This window comes from Ambystoma mexicanum, chromosome 7p (genome assembly GCF_040938575.1).
Source record: "Ambystoma mexicanum isolate Mex_15411 chromosome 7p, UKY_AmexF1_1, whole genome shotgun sequence".
Classification (NCBI taxonomy): domain Eukaryota; kingdom Metazoa; phylum Chordata; class Amphibia; order Caudata; family Ambystomatidae; genus Ambystoma; species Ambystoma mexicanum.
Window position 1 is genome coordinate 599,409,135 of NC_090939.1, and position 21,489 is coordinate 599,430,623.

A 21,489-nucleotide genomic window follows, 5' to 3' on the forward strand; every position below is an offset into this window, starting at 1 on the left:
GACTATCGGGTAGCAGCCTCACCTCCCTGGCCTCAAGGGAAGGGTCTCCCTCCTAGGGAAGAAGGGAGGACATTCGAGGATTTTTCGCACTTTCTTCATTTTGGGTATTCTTCTGGAATCCGACTAGAAACATTTGCTGGGCAACGCGACCAACTAGCGACAGAGAACATGAAATCCTTACCTGCGACCCCTGGGCCTTCCTCAACCAAGTGCAGAGGATTGTGTCCCCAACAAATTCCAGAAGACCTGAGGTGGTATCTGCAAAAATCTGAGTCGGGGAGACAGAGGGGAAGGGAGGGGGGTGGGGGTTATGGGTAAGTTAAAATACCATTTTCTGTCCCCGCCGTGCTCCATAGGCTAACCTTGGGAGTAAAGTACTGAACCTAACTCACTCTGACCTGTGCTGCTGGGACCAGGGCTAAGGATCCTTTCCTAGGCCTACCCTAGTGAATAGGATTGAGTCGAGAACTTATCTGAACTTTGCTAAATACTTATCTAACTTTCAAAATGTTTTGAAAGCACCACCACAGCCACCTGCATCCTTTTGAAACAGAATCATCTGAAAAACTATACTTTGGAACTTGTGACTATTGGGCACAAGGCCAGATACCATGTTAGGGTTGGATTTATTTAAGATTGAGGGACATGTTCTTGTGCTGTCCGGTCTATTTTTCCTTGCATCGGACTACTCTGCTGTATTGCACGGGTAATTGATTAATATGCTAATTGATTCCCCTAATGGTGAAAGTGTATATGCTTGTAAGGTATTGGTGGCAATACTTACCTGTAATTTTTATATACTTGGTGTGTGACTAAAGGCCTGATAAATAAATGTATTTTTATATACTTACTGTCTAACCTGAATTAGTGGTGTTGTTATGTGTGGACTCAATGTAGTCCTAGACCACCCCAGCTTTTCCTGAGACTAAGGCTTGAATGGGTTTTGGCTAACCTTTCAGTGCCTTCCCTGTTAACCATACATAAGGTGGCCTCCCACAATCTTTCCTTGAAGGGCTGATTTGGGAAATCCACTTTAACAAATAGCATCTAAGCTTTGAATAACTATTTACGAGCTATAAATGATATAGCCGAATTTTACAAATACTGAAGTGATAAAAGGCTACATAACAGATGTATGTGGTAAGGGCACTTAAAACAGTGAAAATGGGGGCATTTACAATTAAAAGTACTGTAACTAAGCAGAGTAATTCAGTCTCCATGATGGAATGTAAACAAAGGAAACCATGCACTATACAGCTTCCATTCAAAATAAAGTAATTCCTTTGCTATTGTCAAATCCCATATTGATTGATTTATTTATTTATAGAGCGCTTTATGCCAAAGCGCTGTGTCCGTGGACATCTTTGAGTTTGGAATAATAACTAGAGCAATGCTAGTGTTCATTTAAAGTTACCTGGTTCATTTATTCTGCCAAAGGTATGTCTGGCATTATGCTTCCTTGATTTAAAACACGCTTCACAGTAATCAAAATCATCACAGCTCCTGCACTTGAACCTGGGACCGTTGATGGGGAACATCTGGCAGCCATCACACCTGTTATCAAATAAAAAGAGATGCATAAGGACAAGTTACTTACTTCTAACCCCAGTTTAGGATACATTACTTTTATTCATAAACCCAATATATCACATGGCATGGGTGGGATTCCGGTTCACATTTATTTAGAAGAACAAATTACTTGCCTCTCGGTAATGTTCTTTCCGATGGACGTTCCTCCCACAGATTCCTCATCTTTGATACTCTATTTCTAGTACCAGCTGACTTGGGACATTTGTCATCACTCGGGAGGCGCAGCATAACTCTGCTCAGTGCTGATACGTGCCCAATGCTGAACAAGAAGTTGGGGCAAGCATTTAGGGAGCAGCTGTACCCAATGACCATAATGTTCTGCCTTCTTCCTTAACACTCAGGGCTGAGGGATGTTAGGAAAGATTTCTCTTTTGGCAAATTTCCAACCATAGTTCTATGGACCCCCCCTTTTTTTGCTTTGCTTTTAAACCTGTTCTGACTTTTTGAGGCGAAGCAAAGCCTTCAGCTTCACTTCCCCTGCCATTGGCTCAATTATAGGCAAACTGATCAGTCCATTAGACTATCAGTACTGGAAAGCTATGTTTCTCTTTTTACCTTTTTTGAACTTTTTAACATTACACACAGCATCTTAAAATGCAGTGCAATGGAGATCATGTTTTATCACCCTAGCTTTTTACACTTGGGCTTTTTAGTCACTTTTATATTTGTCCAAAGATAAGCTGGTGGCAGCAGATCTATTTTTACAATGTTTGCGTTATTTCAAATGTCAACATTCACGTTTACTGCATATTGCTACTAAACGTGGCAAGTGCTCTAAAATGGCCTTGCCATGAGATGTTTGCTTGTTCCTTGGCCATATTGTAGTTTGGCCATCTTCCTGATTGCCAGGTCAGGAAATCCCATATAAGATCATGCACTTGCCTGGGAAAGCTGGCGTTTCCGTGTGGTTAGTGATGACTGTGTGTGGACCAAGAAGAGGAAGGGACTGTCTAGCCCCAGCCCACATCCATGGTGTCAGTGAGTCTAGGTGTGGGGCATGAGTGAAACCAATAGTTGTCCTGGATTGGACAACTACTGGCTGTTTGAAAAGTGCAGATCCTTACCACTGATCGGCTTAGACTGGCTTCCAGGATGGATTTTGGATAAGAACAGGACTCATGCAGCCATTTCTTCATATCAACATTAGAGTGAAAAATCCTTCAAAGACAAACATCCAACTGAAGATCCGAAGAAGATTTGTGACATTACTTCCTGCATCTGGCCAGGTGAAGCCATGTTGGTCGACCGGACCTGTGAAGGCCCTGTGCGGTGCTTCAACTTTTGGACTGGTGAGACCAACCAGTCTCAATACGTTTGAGGATCCAGCCTTCCTGAGCCTTCGGAAGTGTCTCTGGACCACCCGGTGGACTGACAAGCTTTCTCATGGACTTCCTCACCCGAAACGTTGTCGTTCCGCATTTCGTGGTTGCCAGCTTGTGGTACAAGTCTCCTTCCCTGCCTCAATGGATGCCGACCTGGAAAACATTCTTCAATTCAACCGCAACTGGAAGAACGCCCGTCATCGTCTATGTGCCATAGCCGTCACTGGAACTCACATTACTCAGTCCTCTGATGGGTCCTGAAGAGGCCTGCATTGGTGAATCTTGCAATTCTTCATCAGCAGGGGTTGCAAATTGCATATGGACCCAATGGAAGAATCCTTGCCCCTGCAGCTCCTTCGTACCCCTCACCGGAACCAACGGCAGGGAATACAACCTCCATCTACCCCTACTCATTTTCTGGGAAAATCAGAGTCAGTGGCTAAGTAAAAGCAAACCATGTGTCTCCCCACTGTCCTCCATAGGATAACATTGAGAACCAAGTCTATTTGTAGCCTACCATTCCATTTCACTGCCTTGTGGTTGAAAACATTTTACCTACCAGTAACTTTGCTGCATCTCTTCTTTTGAAAAATCACCAACACAAGTAACTTAACTGTTATAGTTCAAAAGAACTTTAAAAAAATAAATGATTTACGAAGACCGCTCTGAGAACACTCAAAGCAGTCTTTCTATATTGAAACCGGCATGCCCCTGCTGCACACGAGTGTGCACAGGGGCCGAAAGTCAGATCCAGATTGGCAGGGGGGGAGGGAGGGATTCGGGGTGTGTGTGTGTGAGAATGTTTTGGTATGTAGGTATGTAAGGGGATGCTGGGGAAAAGGTGTATATGAGTATGAGTATGAGGCAGGGATAGGTTGAAGGTGGGTTTCGGGGGTGAAACACTCGATTCCAAAGGGCGGAGGGAGAGGTAATAAGTGTTTCGAATATTAAATGCCACCCAAAATTTTACCGAAAAACAATCGTTTTTTTGGGTGCTGCCTTTAATATTCGAGATAAAGACATAGAACCAATTTAACTGCTACAGATATATTCTGGGGAGAAGCAGTCTGGCTCCTGTGACTTTTGGGCACTAGGCCCCATTCTTCCTAAGGATTGGATTGCTGAAGTTAAGGAAAATCCTCTTTACTGCATTCATTTACTTACCGCTTGTAGTGTTTGAAATATGAATGCATTTTAAGAACCTATGGTGAATGTATATATGTTTATTTTTATACATTCTGGTCTAAATTGAATTGTGTGCTCCACTGTGTGGACTCATTGTAGATACCTGACCCCACTCTCACTCTCACTCTCCTGAGAATAGCCTTGACTGCTCTCCACTTTTACCTTGATTGGGTTTTGGCAACCTCTCAGAGTTCCCTGTTCACTATAACGAGGGTGGCCTTTCAGAAATCTGTCCACTAGGCCCGATTCTAGAAATCCATCTGAACAAGGGACTGCAGAACAGAGGGGTAGGGTGAGATGTTGATGAGAATCCATGGGAGTGGGAGGAACTTCATCAGAAAAAACATAACAGAGAGGCAGGCAATTTGTTTTTGTAAGGGACTTCCCCCCTCCCACAAATCCCTCTATGAGAAGACTCCCATAGAAGTACGAAGAACAAAAGGATGGAGGCGAGTATGAAGACGGCACCTTAAACAGAAACCTCTGGAGGACAGCTGGGCCAACGCAAAGTGAGCCTCTTGACCCAACAGGGAATACAGGCAGTAATGCAATTGCAGCAAAGCCCACGCACCACTTGACATATGTCAAGTCAAGGCAGAAGTGGCAGCCAGGTTACTGGTTGAATGAGCCTTGAGAGCGTTGTTAGGGGAGTTTTCCTAAAGTCCCCTGGCTAGTAAGACTTTAGTAAGCTATCCCAGTGGTTTGTAGATACCAAACTCTTTGCATCAGTCTGTACTAGCTCAGCACCATGGTAGAGGGGCAGAGTAGTCAGGCTTTCCTTAAGAGAAAGATGTGAGCTGTAGGTAAGTACACTGAATCTTAGCTTGACAGGTACAACACAGAAGCACTACCAGTTATATCAACAGTGTATATTTATTATATTTACACCAGAATCACTTTAAATACTTCAGAAGTTCATACCAGAACACTTCGGAATACTTGATAATACACTTCAAAGGGCACTTTCACTTTTGTGTTTGTTTACAGTTACATTTGTAGCAACGTTAGATAGGGAAAAGAAAAGGTTATCGTATTATCAGTTATTGCGCACTCATGCTGTTTATACAGTAGAACAAGTTACTTACCAACTGGTTACGTTCTTTCGACAGGATGTTCCTCCAACGTATTCCACATCTTTGACATGTAATGTCCGCAGCTGTGCACTTCGGAAACTTTTTCGGCAGAGGGCGCCCTGCGTCGAGTCACTGTCCTCGAAGGCCTTCGTCGAGGGCGACGTCACAGGATGTTATAAATAGGACGCACGACGCCCGTAGCCTCAGTTTAAGTTTTTTCCCTCAGAACGTGTGGCACCAGTCTCATGCCTGCTTGACTGCACTTAGCCTTGCGGAAACGGAAGCTGCAATCAAATAGGAAATTCTCCTGAGGGGCAGGATGGGAGGGCGACGAGGAATACGTTGGAGGAACATCCAGTCAAAAGAACGTTACCAGTTGGTAAGTAACTTGTTCTTCAAATGGATTGTGTCCTCCAACGTATTCCACATCTTTGACAGACTCCCAAAGCAGTACCAGTAAATGGAGGAGGGAAAAGAATTTAGAGTATCCAATCAGATTGCGGAATAAAGAACCGCCTTACCAAAGGCCATATCCTGACCATGGATTGTATCCAGGGAGTAATGCTTAACAAAGGTGTGGATTGAAGCCCATGTGGCTGCATCACAAATGTTCCTAATAGGAACCCCCCACTGCAGAGCTGTGGAAGTAGCCACCCCCCTAATGGAATGAGCTACAAACCCTTCAGGAGGGTCCTTACCCACCAATCGGTAACACTCCGTAATAGTGAGGATAATCCACCAGGTCTTTCTGGCAACAGGCTTGCCCAAACGGTGTCCAGCATATCCTACAAAGAGTTGATTGTCCACTCTGACCCTGGACATCCTACAAATGTAAAAGCTCAGAGCTCTCCTATGATCCAACCGATGGAGCTGCACCTCTTCCTTACTAGGATGAGGAGGAGGGTAGAAAGATGGAAGAACCACCTTCTGACTCAAATGATATTCGGATAATAACTTGGGTAGAAAAGAGGGATGTACCCGCAGAACAACCCTGTCCTTGTGAAACACAGTAAACGGTGGCTTAGATGAAAGTGCCTGCAATTCACTCACTCTGCGAGTGGAAGTAACCGCAACCAAGAACACAGTCTTGAAGGACAGTAATCTCAAAGGACAGGAGTGCAAAGGTTCAAACGGAGCACCCATGAGAAATTTCAAAACCAAATTCAAATCCCAAACCGGCACCTGGAAAGGGGACAGCGGGAATACATTAGTCAGTCGTTTAAGAAACTGAGAAATCAAAGGAATCTTAAAGTAAGAACACTCTTCGGATGAGCGCTTTAAGATAGACAGCCTGCCAGGTAACCTTTAATGGTACCCACCTGGAGGCCCCTGTGGGCCAAAGAAAGGAAGAAAGACAAAACCATAGGAATGGAGCACTGAAAAGGATCAACATTGTGATCGCAGGACCAGTCGCAGAACTTAGGGCAACGGTACAGGGATTTAGTTGCAGGCCGTCTGGCCGAAAGCAACACCATCACATCATCCGGGAGGTCCCAATCCTTATACCTCAACCTTTCAGATACCAAGCGTGAAGATTGAGTCTTGACCTCTGGATGGAGAACCTGACAGACCCACCCGTCCCACCCCCCACCTCACGCGCGCCACAGAGAACAGATCCTCTTTGTAGGGGAGACAGCGTGGAGGGCAGATGGATATTTCTAGAAGGTCCAGGTACAACTCTCTCCTGGCCCAATCTGGAGCAATGAGGATCATGTGGGAGCCGAACCTCCGAAAACCTCTGCAACCCTTGAGGAATAACAGGGACTGGAGGAAACGCGTACAACAGTGGGAATGACCAATCCACCACGAACGCGTCTACTAAGGCTCCTCTTCGAGGAAATTCCCTTGAGCAGAATCTCTCGCAGTTCCGGTTGACACTGGTGGCTAAGAGATCCACTTGCGGGGTTCCCCAAAGGGCGAAGATCTCCTGAAGGACTTCCTGAGCCACCTCCCACTCATGAGAGATCGTGCTCTGCCTGCTCAGAGCGTCTGCCGCCGCATTTTTGTCTCCGGCCAGATGAAATGCTGAGATCGAAATGTCCTGCTGGATGGCTCAGAACCAGAGCTGCATTGCCTCTCTGCACAACGGGAGTGACCCTACCCCCGCCTCCTTTTTAGTTGAGGTAATGCATGGCCACTATGTTGTCCGTCATGATCAGGACACTCTTCCTCTGTACAGAAGGCAGAAAAGCCTTCAGAGCTAGCCTGATGGTTCTCAGCTCTAACAGATTGATGTGGACTTTGGACTCCGATGGAGACCAACGACCGCTGCCTGTCAAATCGTTGGCATAAGCGCCCCATCTTGTGAGGGAAGCATCAGTCACTACCGTCACCTCCAGCCATGGTTGCCAAAACTGTTCCCCCCCTCATCAGGTTCCCTTCATTGGCCCACCAGAGAAGATCGTGGGTGGCCGAGAGTGGAATCTGAATGGGTTCCAACATCTTGCCAGAGAACTGGGTCCACTACATCTTGAGGGCCCACTGCAGGGATCTCATCCGCAGCCTGGCCTATAGAACCAGAAAAAATTGTAAGTTATCAGAGTAGTGACTAACGTACTCTTAGTCCATAGTCCCCTTTCCTCCATAATGCATGGGCTTCCCTCGCGAGGGACAGGAGACAAAACTTTTTTTTCACCAGAAAAATCTTCCCCTCTAAATTTAGAGGCACGGCCATGGGAGCATGTGCTGCCCTGGCTCCGGCCTCCGGCGCCACACCTCAGTCCCCAAAGATGCGTCGACAATAGATTTACCATTGCCTAATGACACCAGATTATTAGGGGGGAGGATGGTGGGACGTATGGAGGAAAGGGGACTATGGACTAAGAGTACGTTAGTCATTACGGTAACTTATAATGGGTGATTACAACTGAATGTAGCCCGAGGGTGGAGAGGAGACACTCCTTAAGCAAACAGGTTCCTGAGAACCGCCTGTCCGAAAGCCGCATCTGGCCTGGAGCCGGCATCCAAACAGTAATGCTTGCAGAAAGCCAATGGAGTGGCCCATGTGGCCGCCGTGCTTATGACCTGCCAGGGGACATGGCGCTGAAAGGCGATGGCCATTACCTGGGCCCTGACCGCGTGGGCATGCATGTTCGCCAGAAGGTGTCTATGCTGGCCCTTGTACGCCTCCTTGATGGCCGAGACCATCCAGAGGGAAATGGAGGCTTTGGTGGCCTGATAGCCTGGCCTGGTGCCTCCAAAAGTGATGAATAGGGCATTTGACTTGCAGAAGCCCTTGTTCCTGTTTAGGTAGAATTTAAGGGCACACCTGACATCTAGGCAGTGCAGAACTCTCTGAGGCTCGTCCTTCGGGTCTGCAAAGAATGTAGGAAGGACGATCTCCTCGTTTAAGGGAAAGGCAGATGGCACTTTAGGTAGAAATGCCGGATGGGTACGCAGGACCACCTTATCCTTGTGAAAGTAGTGTATGGCTCTGAGGCGACTAGGGCCTGGATCTCGCTGACCCTGCGTGTCGAGGTGAGGCCGACTAGCAGGGCCGTCTTGATGGTGACCAGTCTGATGTCCACGGACGCCATAGGCTCCAATGGCTTGTGTGCGAGGGAGCCCAAGACTAGGTTCAAATCCCACACGGGGTCTGGCTTCCTGATGGGCGGGTAGAGTCTAGCGAGTCTGGCCAAATGTCTCCCCCTTCCTCCGTATTCCTGTAGGACCCAATGGCTGAGAGGTATGTGTGACAGGTGTCCACCTGCACGCCAGAGTTGGCGAGGTGCACTGAAAATGACAGCACACCATCCAATGAACAATCCAGCGGGTCAATATCCTTGGAGTGTGCCCAGTGACAGAACCTGGTCCATTTACTTTTATACTGGGCTCTGGTAGCCTTGCTCCTAGCCCCCTGTACGATTTCCAGATTGTCTTGGGATAGGTTGAGGTGGGCGAGCGTCACTTGCTCAGGACCCACGCTGTGAGGGCCAGCTTCTGAGGGGCGGGTCGGACGACCTTGCCCCCCTGCTGTGTCAGATGTGCTGGGCCCGTCGGGAGGTGGATTGGAGGGACCTCCGAGAGGCTGAGCCGCTCCGAGAACCATGGCCTGGCTGGCCACCACGCAGCTATCAGAATGACGTTGATTTGGTGAGAATCCTTGAGCTTGCAAATCACTCTGAATCAGTGGAGTGGGCGGGAAGGCGTATGCGGACATGCCGTTCCACTGGATCCATAAGGCGTCGCCCAGGGAGCCTAGGTCCTGCCCCTGCCAGGTAGCGAACTGGGAGCACTTCTTGTTGCGCCTGGTGGCAAAGAGATCCACCTGGGGAGGCCCCATCTGTGGAAGATCTCCTGTGCTGTTCAGCTGCCAATCGTAGTTGTCTGCTCCCAACCTGCTGAGCCTGTCCGCATCCTGGTTGGATTCCCCCGGAAGGTGGACTGCCGTGACGAAAATCTCGTTCTGCAAGGCCCATTCGCACATGTTGATTGCCAGTCTGCACAGGCAGGGGGACCTGGTCCCCCCCCTTGCTTGTTGATGTACTAAATACTGGTCGAGTTGTCTGTCTGGATGAGGACAACCCTTCCCTTGAGACGTGGGAGGAAGGCTCTGAGCGCTAACCAAATGGCTTTCAGTTCCAGCCAATTGTGGTATTTGTGTTCTTGACGTGTCCACGTGCCGTGGACCGAGATGTCCTCCAGGGTGGCACCCCAGGCCTCTAGGGAGGAGTCTGTGGTAATCGTCACCTGTGGGACGGGGGTCCTGAAGTGCTTGCCCGTCCGCAGGTTGCTGTCCCTGGACCACCATGTGAGGTCTCGGTGGAGAGATATGGGGATCTGGATAATCTCGGCCTGAGAGCCCCTCTCCTGGTCCACGACACTGCAAAGTGGAGTTGGATCCTCCTCATCCTGAGTCTTGTGTGGGGGACGGCCAACAGTACCGCTGCAAACAGGCCCAGTAGATGCTGGTACCACCAAGCCGAAGTAGCACCTCGGCTGAGAAAGTGGAACGTGTCCCTCCTGATGGCTGTGATCTTGTCCTCCGATGGGAAGACCTTCTCGGAGCACGTGTCCCAGATGAGGCCCAGGAAGGTCAACGACTGCGTGGGTTGCAGTTGTGACTTCTTGAGATTGAGCGAAAAGACCAGGTTGTGTAGCGTGTTCATCAGTGCATGGGATCAGTGGTGAACTGCTTCTTGAGATGTAGCCCTGACGAGCCAGTCGTCTAGGTAGGGGTATATATGGAGGCCTGAGCCCGGAGGAGGGCTGCCACCGCGTTCATGAGTCTGGTAAATACCCTGGGGGCCGAGTTGAGGCCAAAAGGGAGGACCTTGTACTGCCAATGGCAGCCCATGATCCTGAACCGGAGGAAAGAATTATGGGGTTGCCAGATCGGGACGTGCAGATGGGTGTCTTTCAGATCCAGGGAGCAAATCCAGTCTCTCCTGCATAATGTCTTCGCAATAAAAGCTGGCGTCACCATCTTGAACCTCTGGAGAGGTAAGGAGAGGTTGACGGTAGAAAGGTCCAGTACAACTCTCAGGCCCGCCTGGTTCTTTTTCTGAATGGCGAAGATCCTGGAGTAGAAGCCCGATCCTCACTGGGAGGCTGGGACTTCCTCCACAGCCTGGCTCAGGACGAGCGACTGAATCTCTGCCAAAAGAGTTGCTGTCCCAACTTGCGGAAGAGGAGGGAGGGGAGGCAGGAATAGGTAGACGGTACCACGAGCATACTACTGACAGGATCCAGAGGTCCGCAAAGTTCTGTCGCCAAAAGTGTGCGTTAAGATCAAGCCTGCCACCCACTGGCGACACGTGGACCCGAATGGGTCTGTCACGACTTCTTCCCCTCAGAGGCGGAGGAGGGGGACTGGAAAAAAGCCCTTGCCCCTCCTTTTTGGAGCGTTCTGGCTGTCTAGACCTCCGTTCCTGGAAGCTGCGCAAGCCTCCAGGGGAGCGACCCTTATCCAAGCGTTGCTGAGACTGGGAGTACGCTTTGGGCGTGGTCTTTGTCAGTATAAAGACTTGGCCGTCTGAGAGCTATTCTTCTTGTCCAGCTCTTCGTATGTGCTGGAGTCAAAGAGGTCACTGCCCTCGAAGGGCAGGTCTAGAATACGTTCCTGGACATCCGGCTTGAACTTGGTTGCCCGGAGCCAGGCCATCCTTCTCATGTCCATGGCAATACAGATGGCACGTCCAGAGGAATCAATGTGTGCCAGAGTGGACCCTAGACCCGGTAGATGTGACTCCCTCGACCCGGGAGTCGGTAGAGCTGCGTTTAGGCGCCCCCTCTGACGTATTGCCGGTACTAGGGCATAGCCCCCCGGATGATAATCCGGTACAAGAACCTTCCGGTGCCTCAACATTGCCACAGGGAGGATCCAAGGATCCCTCCGCTCAAAGGCCGGTAGCTACAGCAGCCTCGGTGCATGTGCTGGTACAAGGACCTGAACAGTCCCTCCCGCGCGGGAGAGTCCTTGGGAAGGAGTCTCCTTTGCGGGGTGCGATGGAAAATAGCGGCCCTACCTTGGGCCTGGCTCAGTGTTTCACAAAGTTCTTGAGGTCCTCTGGAGGCAACTTCTGGAAGAGCTCCCTCCACCTGGCTAGTCTGTTCATCAGTGATTTCGATGACAGCAAGCCACACTCTGTACAAGCTTGCCAACCGTTGTCTGGGCCAAGGCAACGTAAGCAGAGGGCATGGGGTTCTGAAGTTGGGAAGAGCCCATTGCAGGATGGACACCTGCTGAACCCTGTGGAAGTCAGCATGCGCTGGGGAGAGCGTGACTCCTGAGGATCAAGTACTTGAATGATAAAAAGACAAAAGTCAAAGAAGAAGTATCCGCTAATGGATTTACATGGCCAAAGCCATGAACGCTGGTAAATTCGGCCTGTTCCCGTTGATACGAAAAGGGGACTGAGGTGTGGCGCCGGAAGGCAGAGTCAGGGCAGCGCATGCTCCCTGGGCCGCACCCCCGTGCACCTCAACTTAAAGGAGAAGGTTTTTTCTGGTGAAAACTTGGAAAGGATGCCCATGCAGTATGGAGGAAAGGGGACGGGACGTAAGAGGGCACAGTGGCCCAGAAATTTCAGAGCCTCTGAAGTGTTCCTAAATGAATCCGAGTACAGGGGGCAAGTGCAAGTAAACATGCCTGTTACAATACCTCCTACCTCCACAGGGCCTAAGGGGTGTAAAGTTGTTGGTTTACCTCTCCCTTGTCTGACTGTAATCAGTAAAGTTCTGGCCAAAGATCCTCCCATCGCTTCCCCAAAGGTGGTTGGATTGGGAAAGATTCTCTCAAGAACTTACTCTTATTATCCTTCAACTTTGAAACACTTATATGACTGCTTCTTGGCTTTGCCACCACTTGTGTATACTCCTTAAAAGACCATAGCCTTCTGAAAGGAGTTATATTGAGACTTTTAGGCCACATCTTTTCAAGCAAGGGGTAAACTTTTAAAGTGTAGTCCCTTATTTATAAGGGTGTGTATGGTATTTTAAGTCCTTGTTTTCTTACAAATTAGTTCTCTAATTTGGTCATTACTCATCTTATTCTTTCTACACTTGCTTTGCAATGTGTGGGATATATTGACGCACTCAACGGGCATTGCCCCACATCACTAAGCCTCAAAACTGTGTTTAGCAACAACAACAAAAATGGATGCACCATCCTGCCAAGCACACATCGGGCAGGATGGAACCAGGGGACACATTGAAGGAGATTGCCAGTGTGTTCCGACATAAACAAAAGGAAGAAAGTGGAAAAACCAGCATAGCTTTGCTGCAAAAAGCCAAAATATCCATTGAAAAGAAACCCCTTTTCACCTTAAAAAAAAATGTGGCTTTGATGATAATTCCCTCTGTTCCTTAAAGCCACTGTGATTAAAAAGCCCTACCAAGCCCTGTGTGTTTCACTGTGCCTCAGCAAAACCAGGCATGATTCTGAATTGACAAGCCCAGTCAAACCAACTCTAAAAACAAATCAACCAGGAACTTTACTTTTAGTTACACGGAAACGCGTTAATTTTCAGTGCAAAAGTATCCAAAATTCAGCTGTTCAGAGAGAATCTAGCTGAGCCATATCTGTGTCAATGTATCTGTGCTGCAGACCAACTCCAGCCTTCAAGAGAACTATAGCTGCTAGACAGTGTGTCAAGCTGCTGGAGATGAAAAGTTGTATTCAAGAAGGAAAGGCCAGCTGCACCACGTGTAAAGAAATTGGCTATTGCAAATTAAAGAAAAACAAATGCCTGTGTTTTGGAACAGTACACTGGTGAATGAAAGCCTTCCAGTCTATAGCGATATGAAGGGGTTTGTTGCTGGGGAGACTATATAACATGGGTTATTTGATGCAACCGGCTTGCTTTAATTCTGGATCTAAGATCAGAAATTAAAAGGTCAAAAATATGGTGGCTGGAGCTGCAAGTTGAAGAACAGGTTTTCTGCTTGGAGGGGTGGCACCAAAAGGAGGGCTCTCTCAGCCGATACTGACAACCCCTTGATAATCACAGGGTTGAACAGACTTTTGTCTCTGCTGAGACCCAAACATTGAAGCTTCCAGGGTAGGAAGTCGGAAATGTGAAGGGGCAATATAACTTCAGAAGGGAGAAACCCCCACCATGCTCTAAAGGAAATGTCAGTTGGCAGCAGTGAAGGACAGAAAATAAAATGGACCCAGGAACAAAGACTGCCATTTGGTCACAAAGACTATTTCAGGAATAATCTTTAAAGACTCCTATCTATGCAAGCAAGACTTTGAAAAATTGTAATAATATTGCAGTTTAAAAGTGCCCTTTCTGTCCCCAAGGTGTCAGTGAGTCCTATCATGTCTCTAAAAGAAGGCACAAATAAAGTATTCAGGATAAATAGAAAAGTGTCAATATTGCAAACATACATTTCTGTACATACATCCCTTGGGAGAACGCGCATCTGTGTATAAAGTAAGGGAATTTTGGGCCGAATCTTTCATGTTTAAAATTACCAAAATGTATCAGAAGGCCGAAACAAAGTCCCACAGACTGGAGGATCGGATGGATATGTGCTGCACAACATATGTAAACTGTGTATATAATTTGCCAAGAGAATGCAATGGTGTAAATGTATGTTTTTGGCAAAATCGGATGTTAAGTAAAGTAAATGTGTGAGTTTTTGGACATGGTAAAACTCACCTCATAAATCTGACATCATTCCCTTGGAAATCTAATCAGTTGACAGCAAGGTGGAGATTAGCACCCCTGTCCAATTCAAGTAGTTTAGGGGCGTGCTTAGTTAACCCTGCCCAGCCTATACTTTGATGAAGTCATTAGGCATTATAAATAAGGACCGCTGCGTTCCTGTGCACGTCATCGTCCAGATCCAGACTCCACTACAAGGCCAAGCACTGCTGCTCCAGGGCCCACTGCAGCACCCAAGCAGTGCTGATCCCATTCCCAGCAAGGCCTACAATATTTAAAAACTAAATGTCCCATTAACAAGGGGAAAACTGTGGTACTGTTGGCATCCTGATCCAGCCTGGCTTGCTGCCACTCACTGCATGCTGCTGCAATCCTGCAATCCAGCTAACCTGTAGTAGTATCCAGTGACCAGAAATGCTACCCTGTAACCAGAACTGCCCACCTGTGTGCCAGGCGCCCTTTGGTGTAGTGACCAGAACCATTGTCTGTCCAAAATCCAAAAACTAAAAAGTGGACTGTGAGTATCAATTGCCACCCCATCTAAACCCATTGCATATCTTGTCTTGCCCTCATCCCAATATCTAAGTCGCCCTATCCTTATCCTGATACCTTGTTCAAACTGTCACAATCATTTTTGCAACCCTGCCCTTGATTTCTAGTACTAGCGCCATCTCTTGAGTAATTATGTCTTGTGAAATCCTAAGCAATTAACCCTATTTCGAGTGATCGTACTGGTTCCGCCAGGGTGGGCGCTGGGGCAAGGGGGTTGAACTTGCGAATCAACCCTGGAGCTTACTGTGTCCCTCTTTGGTGGCCTAGCCTGAATACTCTAGTGTAGAGTAAAACTGTTCTTCTCACAAACTGATTTCCTTTCCTTTTTTTGTGCCTCAGTTACTCAAAGTGCACCTTCTTAGATCTTGCATAACTCATTCAATTTACCAGCTAGAGACTTACTTTCAACTCCATAGTGTACCTGTGATCTATAGCTATCCCCCAACCAAAGAACCGCATTGTGATTTACCCGTTTTTCAAAGAAACCGTTTTAGTAAATTTACACGGAAAACTGAAATATTTGCAAAGTTTCCAACGTTTCATTTTGATTGCAAACTGCTTTAAATCTTCCACTAATTTTTCGAACTGTATGCTCTTGCTAATCCATTGCTTGTGATTGTGAATACCTTTAAATGGTTGCTTTAGTGAAGAACTGTATTTGTTTCAAGGTTTTTGCACACATTCATTATTCTATTCATCCATCTCCCAGTGCCCTTTTTCACATTGCAAGGTTTCCAAATACGTTTTTCACTCTTATTTGTAGTTTGAAGGTCGGATTTGGATTGCATTTTCAGCTTCTTATTCCTTATATCCATTTGGAATTGATCTTTCGTGGGTTGAGGGATCTTTGCAGGGGGAAATCCTAACTTGAGTGCTATCTGTCCTAAATTAAAGGTGCTCTTATTCTGCTGTGCTGTGTATGTACTCCACTAAAAAGTCAAGCCCAGTGCATTTCTCACATTATCATGTGTAACTGTCACTCCATTGGTGATTGCTGCCATATCTTAAAAGTGTTTGATTTCTTTTGAATTTTAAATAAATAAATAAATATTGCATTTGACCAACCAGCCTGGTTCATGGTCCATTGTGACCCGGGGTATTTGAAAAGGGGGTGTGATATGAGTGGTGTACCATCCCAAAATTGAATCCACATAAATAAGGAGAAAAGCACCTCAGTTGGGCGCTACATACTAGGCAGAGACCGCAGAGTGCGTGTCGCCTGATTGAAATCCTTTACAAAAGCTTAAGTGTTTCATGTCGATATCACTTTTCAAAAGTAGCCAGAGATTCCCAAAAGTGAATGTGTACATAATAGTGTATGCTTATTAGTGTGTTACTTACCTGTGGTTTCAAAATGCTAAGAGTTTAATGCAATTGTTATACATGGTGCCTTACTTGCATTATTAAGAGTGCTCTTTGTGTGCTTAACTTAAGCGTTCAGCGCTTCTACACTCCAAGTCTAAAACCTGCTGCTCAGTCACACCACTCAGATAGGTTTGGCTATACATTAGTACCTTTCCCTGTTCACCAGAATAGTGCAGCACTTTTGAATCTGTCCACAGGGCAGGTTCTGAAAATCCATCTTAAACCAGATGAACTGGGACAGCATAACTGCCCTATTCCGCCTTTACTCAATCTTCCCCTTCTTTTACCTAGTCCCCTCTCTCTATACTGCCATTGATCCCTCTACCCGAGCTAACCTCCTGAGCTGGCTCCCACTCTTCAGACCCCAAACCAAAAATGTACATTAGTCACTACAGTAAGTAACTTTCTTACTCCTACGTCCCGTTCCCTTTCCTCCATACTGATGAGATTTCATAGCAAGACAAATACACGGGAGGAGGTAGTCCAACTAGGAGCAAACAAGTTTCTCAAGACTGCCTAGCCAAACTGGCGTCAGCAATGGAACTGGTACACAAAAAATAGAGCCTGCAAAAGGCTGACGGCATGGACCACGTGGCAGCCCTACTAATGACATCCCACGGGACGCGAGTCTGAAACGCTACCGCAGTGGCTTTTGCCCTCACTTTGTGAGCATGCATACCCTTAGGTGGAGTCAGATTCTGAAAAGAATCTGAATAGTTAAACGCAGAGCCAAACCATAAAACTATAATGGCTTTCGATGCTGGACTGTCTGGGTTGTGTCCCCCGAAGAGGACGGAGTAGATTTTTTTGATGTGTTCGGTCCTGTGAAGGTGAGCTGGCCGTGGAGGACTGGGGTTCAGGAGAGAACGTCAACAGGACTACCTCCTCCTTAATATAGAAGGAGCAACGTCGACAGGAGCATCGCGCATTCATGAATATAGAACGAAGAAATGACTTTTGATAGGAAGGCCGGGTGCATGTGCAGCACGACCTGATCTCTATGAAAGAACGTGTGAGGTTCTGAGGTCAAAAATGCTCGTATCTCGCTAACTCGTCTAGCGGATGAGCGGGCGACCAATGGGGGCACCTTCCAGGAGATGAACTTGAGTTCTGTGGAATGCGTTGGCTGCTCAAAGTGTTCATAGGGTTTGTAGGTTAATGCTGATAAAATGATGTTCCGACCCCAGAAAAGGCTAGCCCTTGACAGGCGGGAGCAGCCGCAGAAGGTCCTACAGATGATTGTGTACCACTGACGTTGCAGTGGAAAAGGACAACTCGTCCACAAACCAGTAGGCTGCAATGGCCACCAATTAGGTGTGATAGGGGTGCTCGATGACATCAGGTGCGAGAAGGACAGCACGTCATTAAAGCCACCATCCAAGCCACTGGGAGAGGGGGTTGATACCTTTTTCCAAGGCTCAGTGATAGCTGCTTCCTGGCTGCCTGAATGATTTTCATTTTCTCTCTGGACAGACAAATGACCTAGAGCGAAGCCCATAGGAATCAGACTGCTAGACTGAGCAATTGAGGGCATGGATGAAGGATGTTGCCCTTGTTCTTGAGTCAGGATGTTGAACCACTGTGGAAGAGGAATAGGACCTTGCCCCATCAGCCTCACTAGTTCTGAAAACGAAAACCTGCCCTGTACTGCGACACTCGCAGTATCATGCAGTTTGCGGCTTCCTTCAGACTGGCCAATACTTCGGAGGATCAGCAGGAAGGCATAAGGGAACTCCCCCATCCAGGGAATGTTTAGCACATTTCCTAGGAGGCTAGCGCCAGTGCTGCCCTGAGAGGTGTAGCGAAGACCCCACACTCGGGAGATGGGATGCAGAGCCATGGGCTTGATTTCCCAATCGTGAATGACTTGGTTTAGCCTGAGGAGATCAGTTTCCTCGTTCAGAACACATGCAAGATGAACTGTTCTTAGCAGCAAGATGAACTGTTAGCAGTACGTCGCATGCAAGAGCCTATTCACAGACTGATAAAGCTAGATAACATAGGGCAGGGGGCCTTATACCCCCCTGGTTATTCATATAGAACATAGTCATCGAGCCGTCAGTTTGTATCCAGATAGTTCTTTTGCAGATGTTCGGAAAGAACGCTTGTAGCACATAAAAGATGCCCATTATTCCGATTCAGTTATGCCATTTTGGATCTTGAAGATTGGCCTTGGCTCTCTGCCATTTTACGGCTGAACACATGGACTGGTTTGGCATGGACGCAAGGGCTACTGTCCCCAATGTGGCTCTCTGAAGAAAAGTATCTGATGACCCTCCGGATCGCACCCAGTGATGGGAGATCTGGGATCCAAACGTTACACTGGTCAAACAGAAATACCACTGGTGGGAAGGGCCCAAACTCCTCAGGGGGAAGCTATGGGCGTCCGATGAAAGGAAATTCCTGCCAAAACAGGAACTAAAATCAATTATCACCAGCATACATGGGTATGATGGTGTGGTAGGCTAGCATGCAGCAAAACAAAAATAATTATGTAAAGTAGTGACAAAAAAAAACACGTTGCAGCAGGTGCAAGGTGTCAAGTCCTGTCAAGCGGCAAAATGTACTGGCAAGCATGGAATATATGGGTGGAGTCAGTGTGGATGGGCATGCCTTGAGTGCATTAATTTAAAGGGAAAGTTGTATTGTGGGGCAAGAAAATGCTCAGGATCCGTTCCTGTGGGACGAGGAATCCCCCTTCAGTATGGAGGAAAGGTGATGGATGTAGGAGCAAATAAGGGGTTGAAAGAGAAGAACAAGTTACTTCTTACCTTGTAACGTTCTTTCGATGGGATGTTCCTCTGACGTATTCCTTATCTTTGATAGATCATCTCCCAGCTTGCTGGCCTCAAATTTTTTTTTTCAGTAGAGGGCGCTGCGCGTCGACGTACCTCAAGCCGATGCCCCTCGACGGCCACCGTATCGGCGCCGACGTCACTACGCGTAAAAGTAGACTCCAGCAGCGTCCGTTGCTCAGTTCCGTTTTTCCACGCTTTGTGGGGCCTCAGAATATCGTTGCTCAGTTCTTCAGTCAAATATATCGATATATTCCTCGTGAATACCGAGGCCAGCAAGCTGGGAGATGATCTATCAAAGATAAGGAATACGTCGGGGGACACAATCCCTTCGAAAGTGGAATTCACTGGTTTCTGAAGGCCCGAGCTTTGTACCCTTTCACTGTTGTAGATACGATTTTCATACACGTAATGGTTTATTCAAACGAAACAAAAATGTGTTAATGTAAAGTCAAAAATGATTTTGTTACAACAAAGTGGTCTCTGCAGAGCAGCAAACATGCATTAAACCTTCAGAGAGGGAATGGTTCTGCTAAGGGTGCCACTAGAGATTGTCTTGCACGTTAGATCAAGCAATTTAAATGGTACATTTTGAAAATTGCAATGTGGAGACAAACTTACGTGACACCTGGATGAATGCTGGGAACCAGTTCCATTTCTGACAACAGTCCAGTCCAGTGAGACTGCTGGGGGAAATCCACAATGACATCTTTTCCATTTGCACTAAAAGCTAAAGGCAATACATAATTCCATGAAAAAACCGTGAAACCATGCACATGCATACCTTAATTAAGTAAAATTTCAAATATTACCCAGTTTTCTTCCATTAAACTGATAAAAATCAGGTGTAAATTGGAAGACACAGAGTTGATATAACAAATTGTCCTTACATATATCTCAACTTAAAACCTATAGGGAACGGAATGGTACAGAAATCTAGAATAAGGCTGGTACACAATGTAATGCTTCTAACATGTCCAAGAAATGTAGTTACAAGATTTAGTATTTAAAGAAAATATTAAATATGTGCTACTATTTACTTTTAAAATCATTACAAGTGTAAGGCCATGTTCATGACATGCAATGTGAATAGGAACTGCAACTCAAGACAAATCTCATTTTATTCTTACATTAACATTATTCGGCAGACACATTATTATTAAGCAGGTATTTTGGAGGGGATTATTTAAATATAGGTGGATTTTTCACAAGAGTTAATACAAGTGACTCTGTACTACAGACACTGAAAACTTGCAATATCCGACAGCAGTGGAACCATCTATAGAAATATTTACATAGGTGGCAGATGTAAATGACATCAGGCTTTTTCATTGTGGGCAAGATGCATGATTTAGAGTGAGGTGGGAAACTAGTAAAAATAAACATCCCTTCTTGATCAAGAGACCTTTTTTAAAACATTATGCATGTATAGTGTAAAACACATCTAAAAGGTGGTATAATACACTTGGAAATCTGCCCTGGCTTTAGCACAAATGTTGGTAATGCACATAGAAACTAGCTCTCATTTACAATTAGGTCAAGGATGCCTCTGTGGACGGTGTGTCTACCAAACAGTGCTTCCTAAGAAGTCTGGGGCATGGAGCACTGGCCACCTGAAATTATTTGATAGACTTCCCTAGGATACCTCTTCTTCAAAGGCGAAACAGTCACTTTTAATATCATAGCAGCATCAATGACCTACCGACTAACAGTGAAATACATTGTTGGCCAAATGTGCTGCATTGAACAGTGCAAAAATTGTAGAGAAAGTTAACATTTAAATTCGGGACCGCAAAGTTTGCAGCATTTAGCAGTTTGTTTAAATGTCTTGGAGCCCAAAGTAAAAACTCCCACATTCTATGTATTGCACCGTGTGATAGCCTATGCAAGACAAACATGCAGCAACACCACAGGGGCCATTGAGTCACCTTTCCCTACTGGATCCAGGGCCATTTTAAGCACTTTTGGGGCCCTGGGCACGACATCTTTGGGGCCCCCCTCCACCAAACCTAAGTAATTAAGTGATCAAGAATATCTGCCCCAGCCCCGCACCCTGTGCCTCAATCACAACCCATAGGTTGATATACTGCCTCACAGCATTAAAAATAAGAATGTTTACTCGCTTTAAGTCCCCTTGCTCTAATCAGACTGATAAACAAGTACCATTTGAAGGCCAACATTATCAGTCTACAAAGAGGTGACTTCTGTTCTAGCATAGATTCAGGAGACCTTTTATCAATATCATCCAGGAAGGTATGCAACCTGTAGTATTAATGCAGGACTGTATGTAAAAGGTACATGTATAGACAGAACTCACAATTGTTGTCTCCCAGAACGCAAACGCGCTCAAGCATGGATAGCGGAGACCAATTGATAGGAAAGAGAAAGCTATACATACCATAGCATGGATAGTGAATGCAGATTAGAAGCTACCAGGAAGCTGTCTGTATCCAGACAGACAGATTATAAGTGATATGATATGGCATTTATAACG

General features: G+C 46.6%; 1 protein-coding gene across 4 annotated transcripts in view; it reads right to left on the reverse strand.

The window, feature by feature from the left end:
• The window catches only part of HERC2 (HECT and RLD domain containing E3 ubiquitin protein ligase 2), a 2,956,340-nt gene that overhangs the window by 1,366,459 nt on the left and 1,568,392 nt on the right, over window positions 1–21,489 (reverse strand). For all 4 annotated transcript variants that reach the window (XM_069636605.1, XM_069636607.1, XM_069636603.1 and 1 more), the window contains exons 51-52: window positions 19,617–19,725; window positions 1,415–1,554 (exon numbers count right to left, since the gene is read on the reverse strand). In XM_069636605.1, coding sequence (XP_069492706.1) covers window positions 1,415–1,554; window positions 19,617–19,725 — 249 coding nt within the window. The remainder of the gene's footprint in view (window positions 1–1,414; window positions 1,555–19,616; window positions 19,726–21,489) is intronic.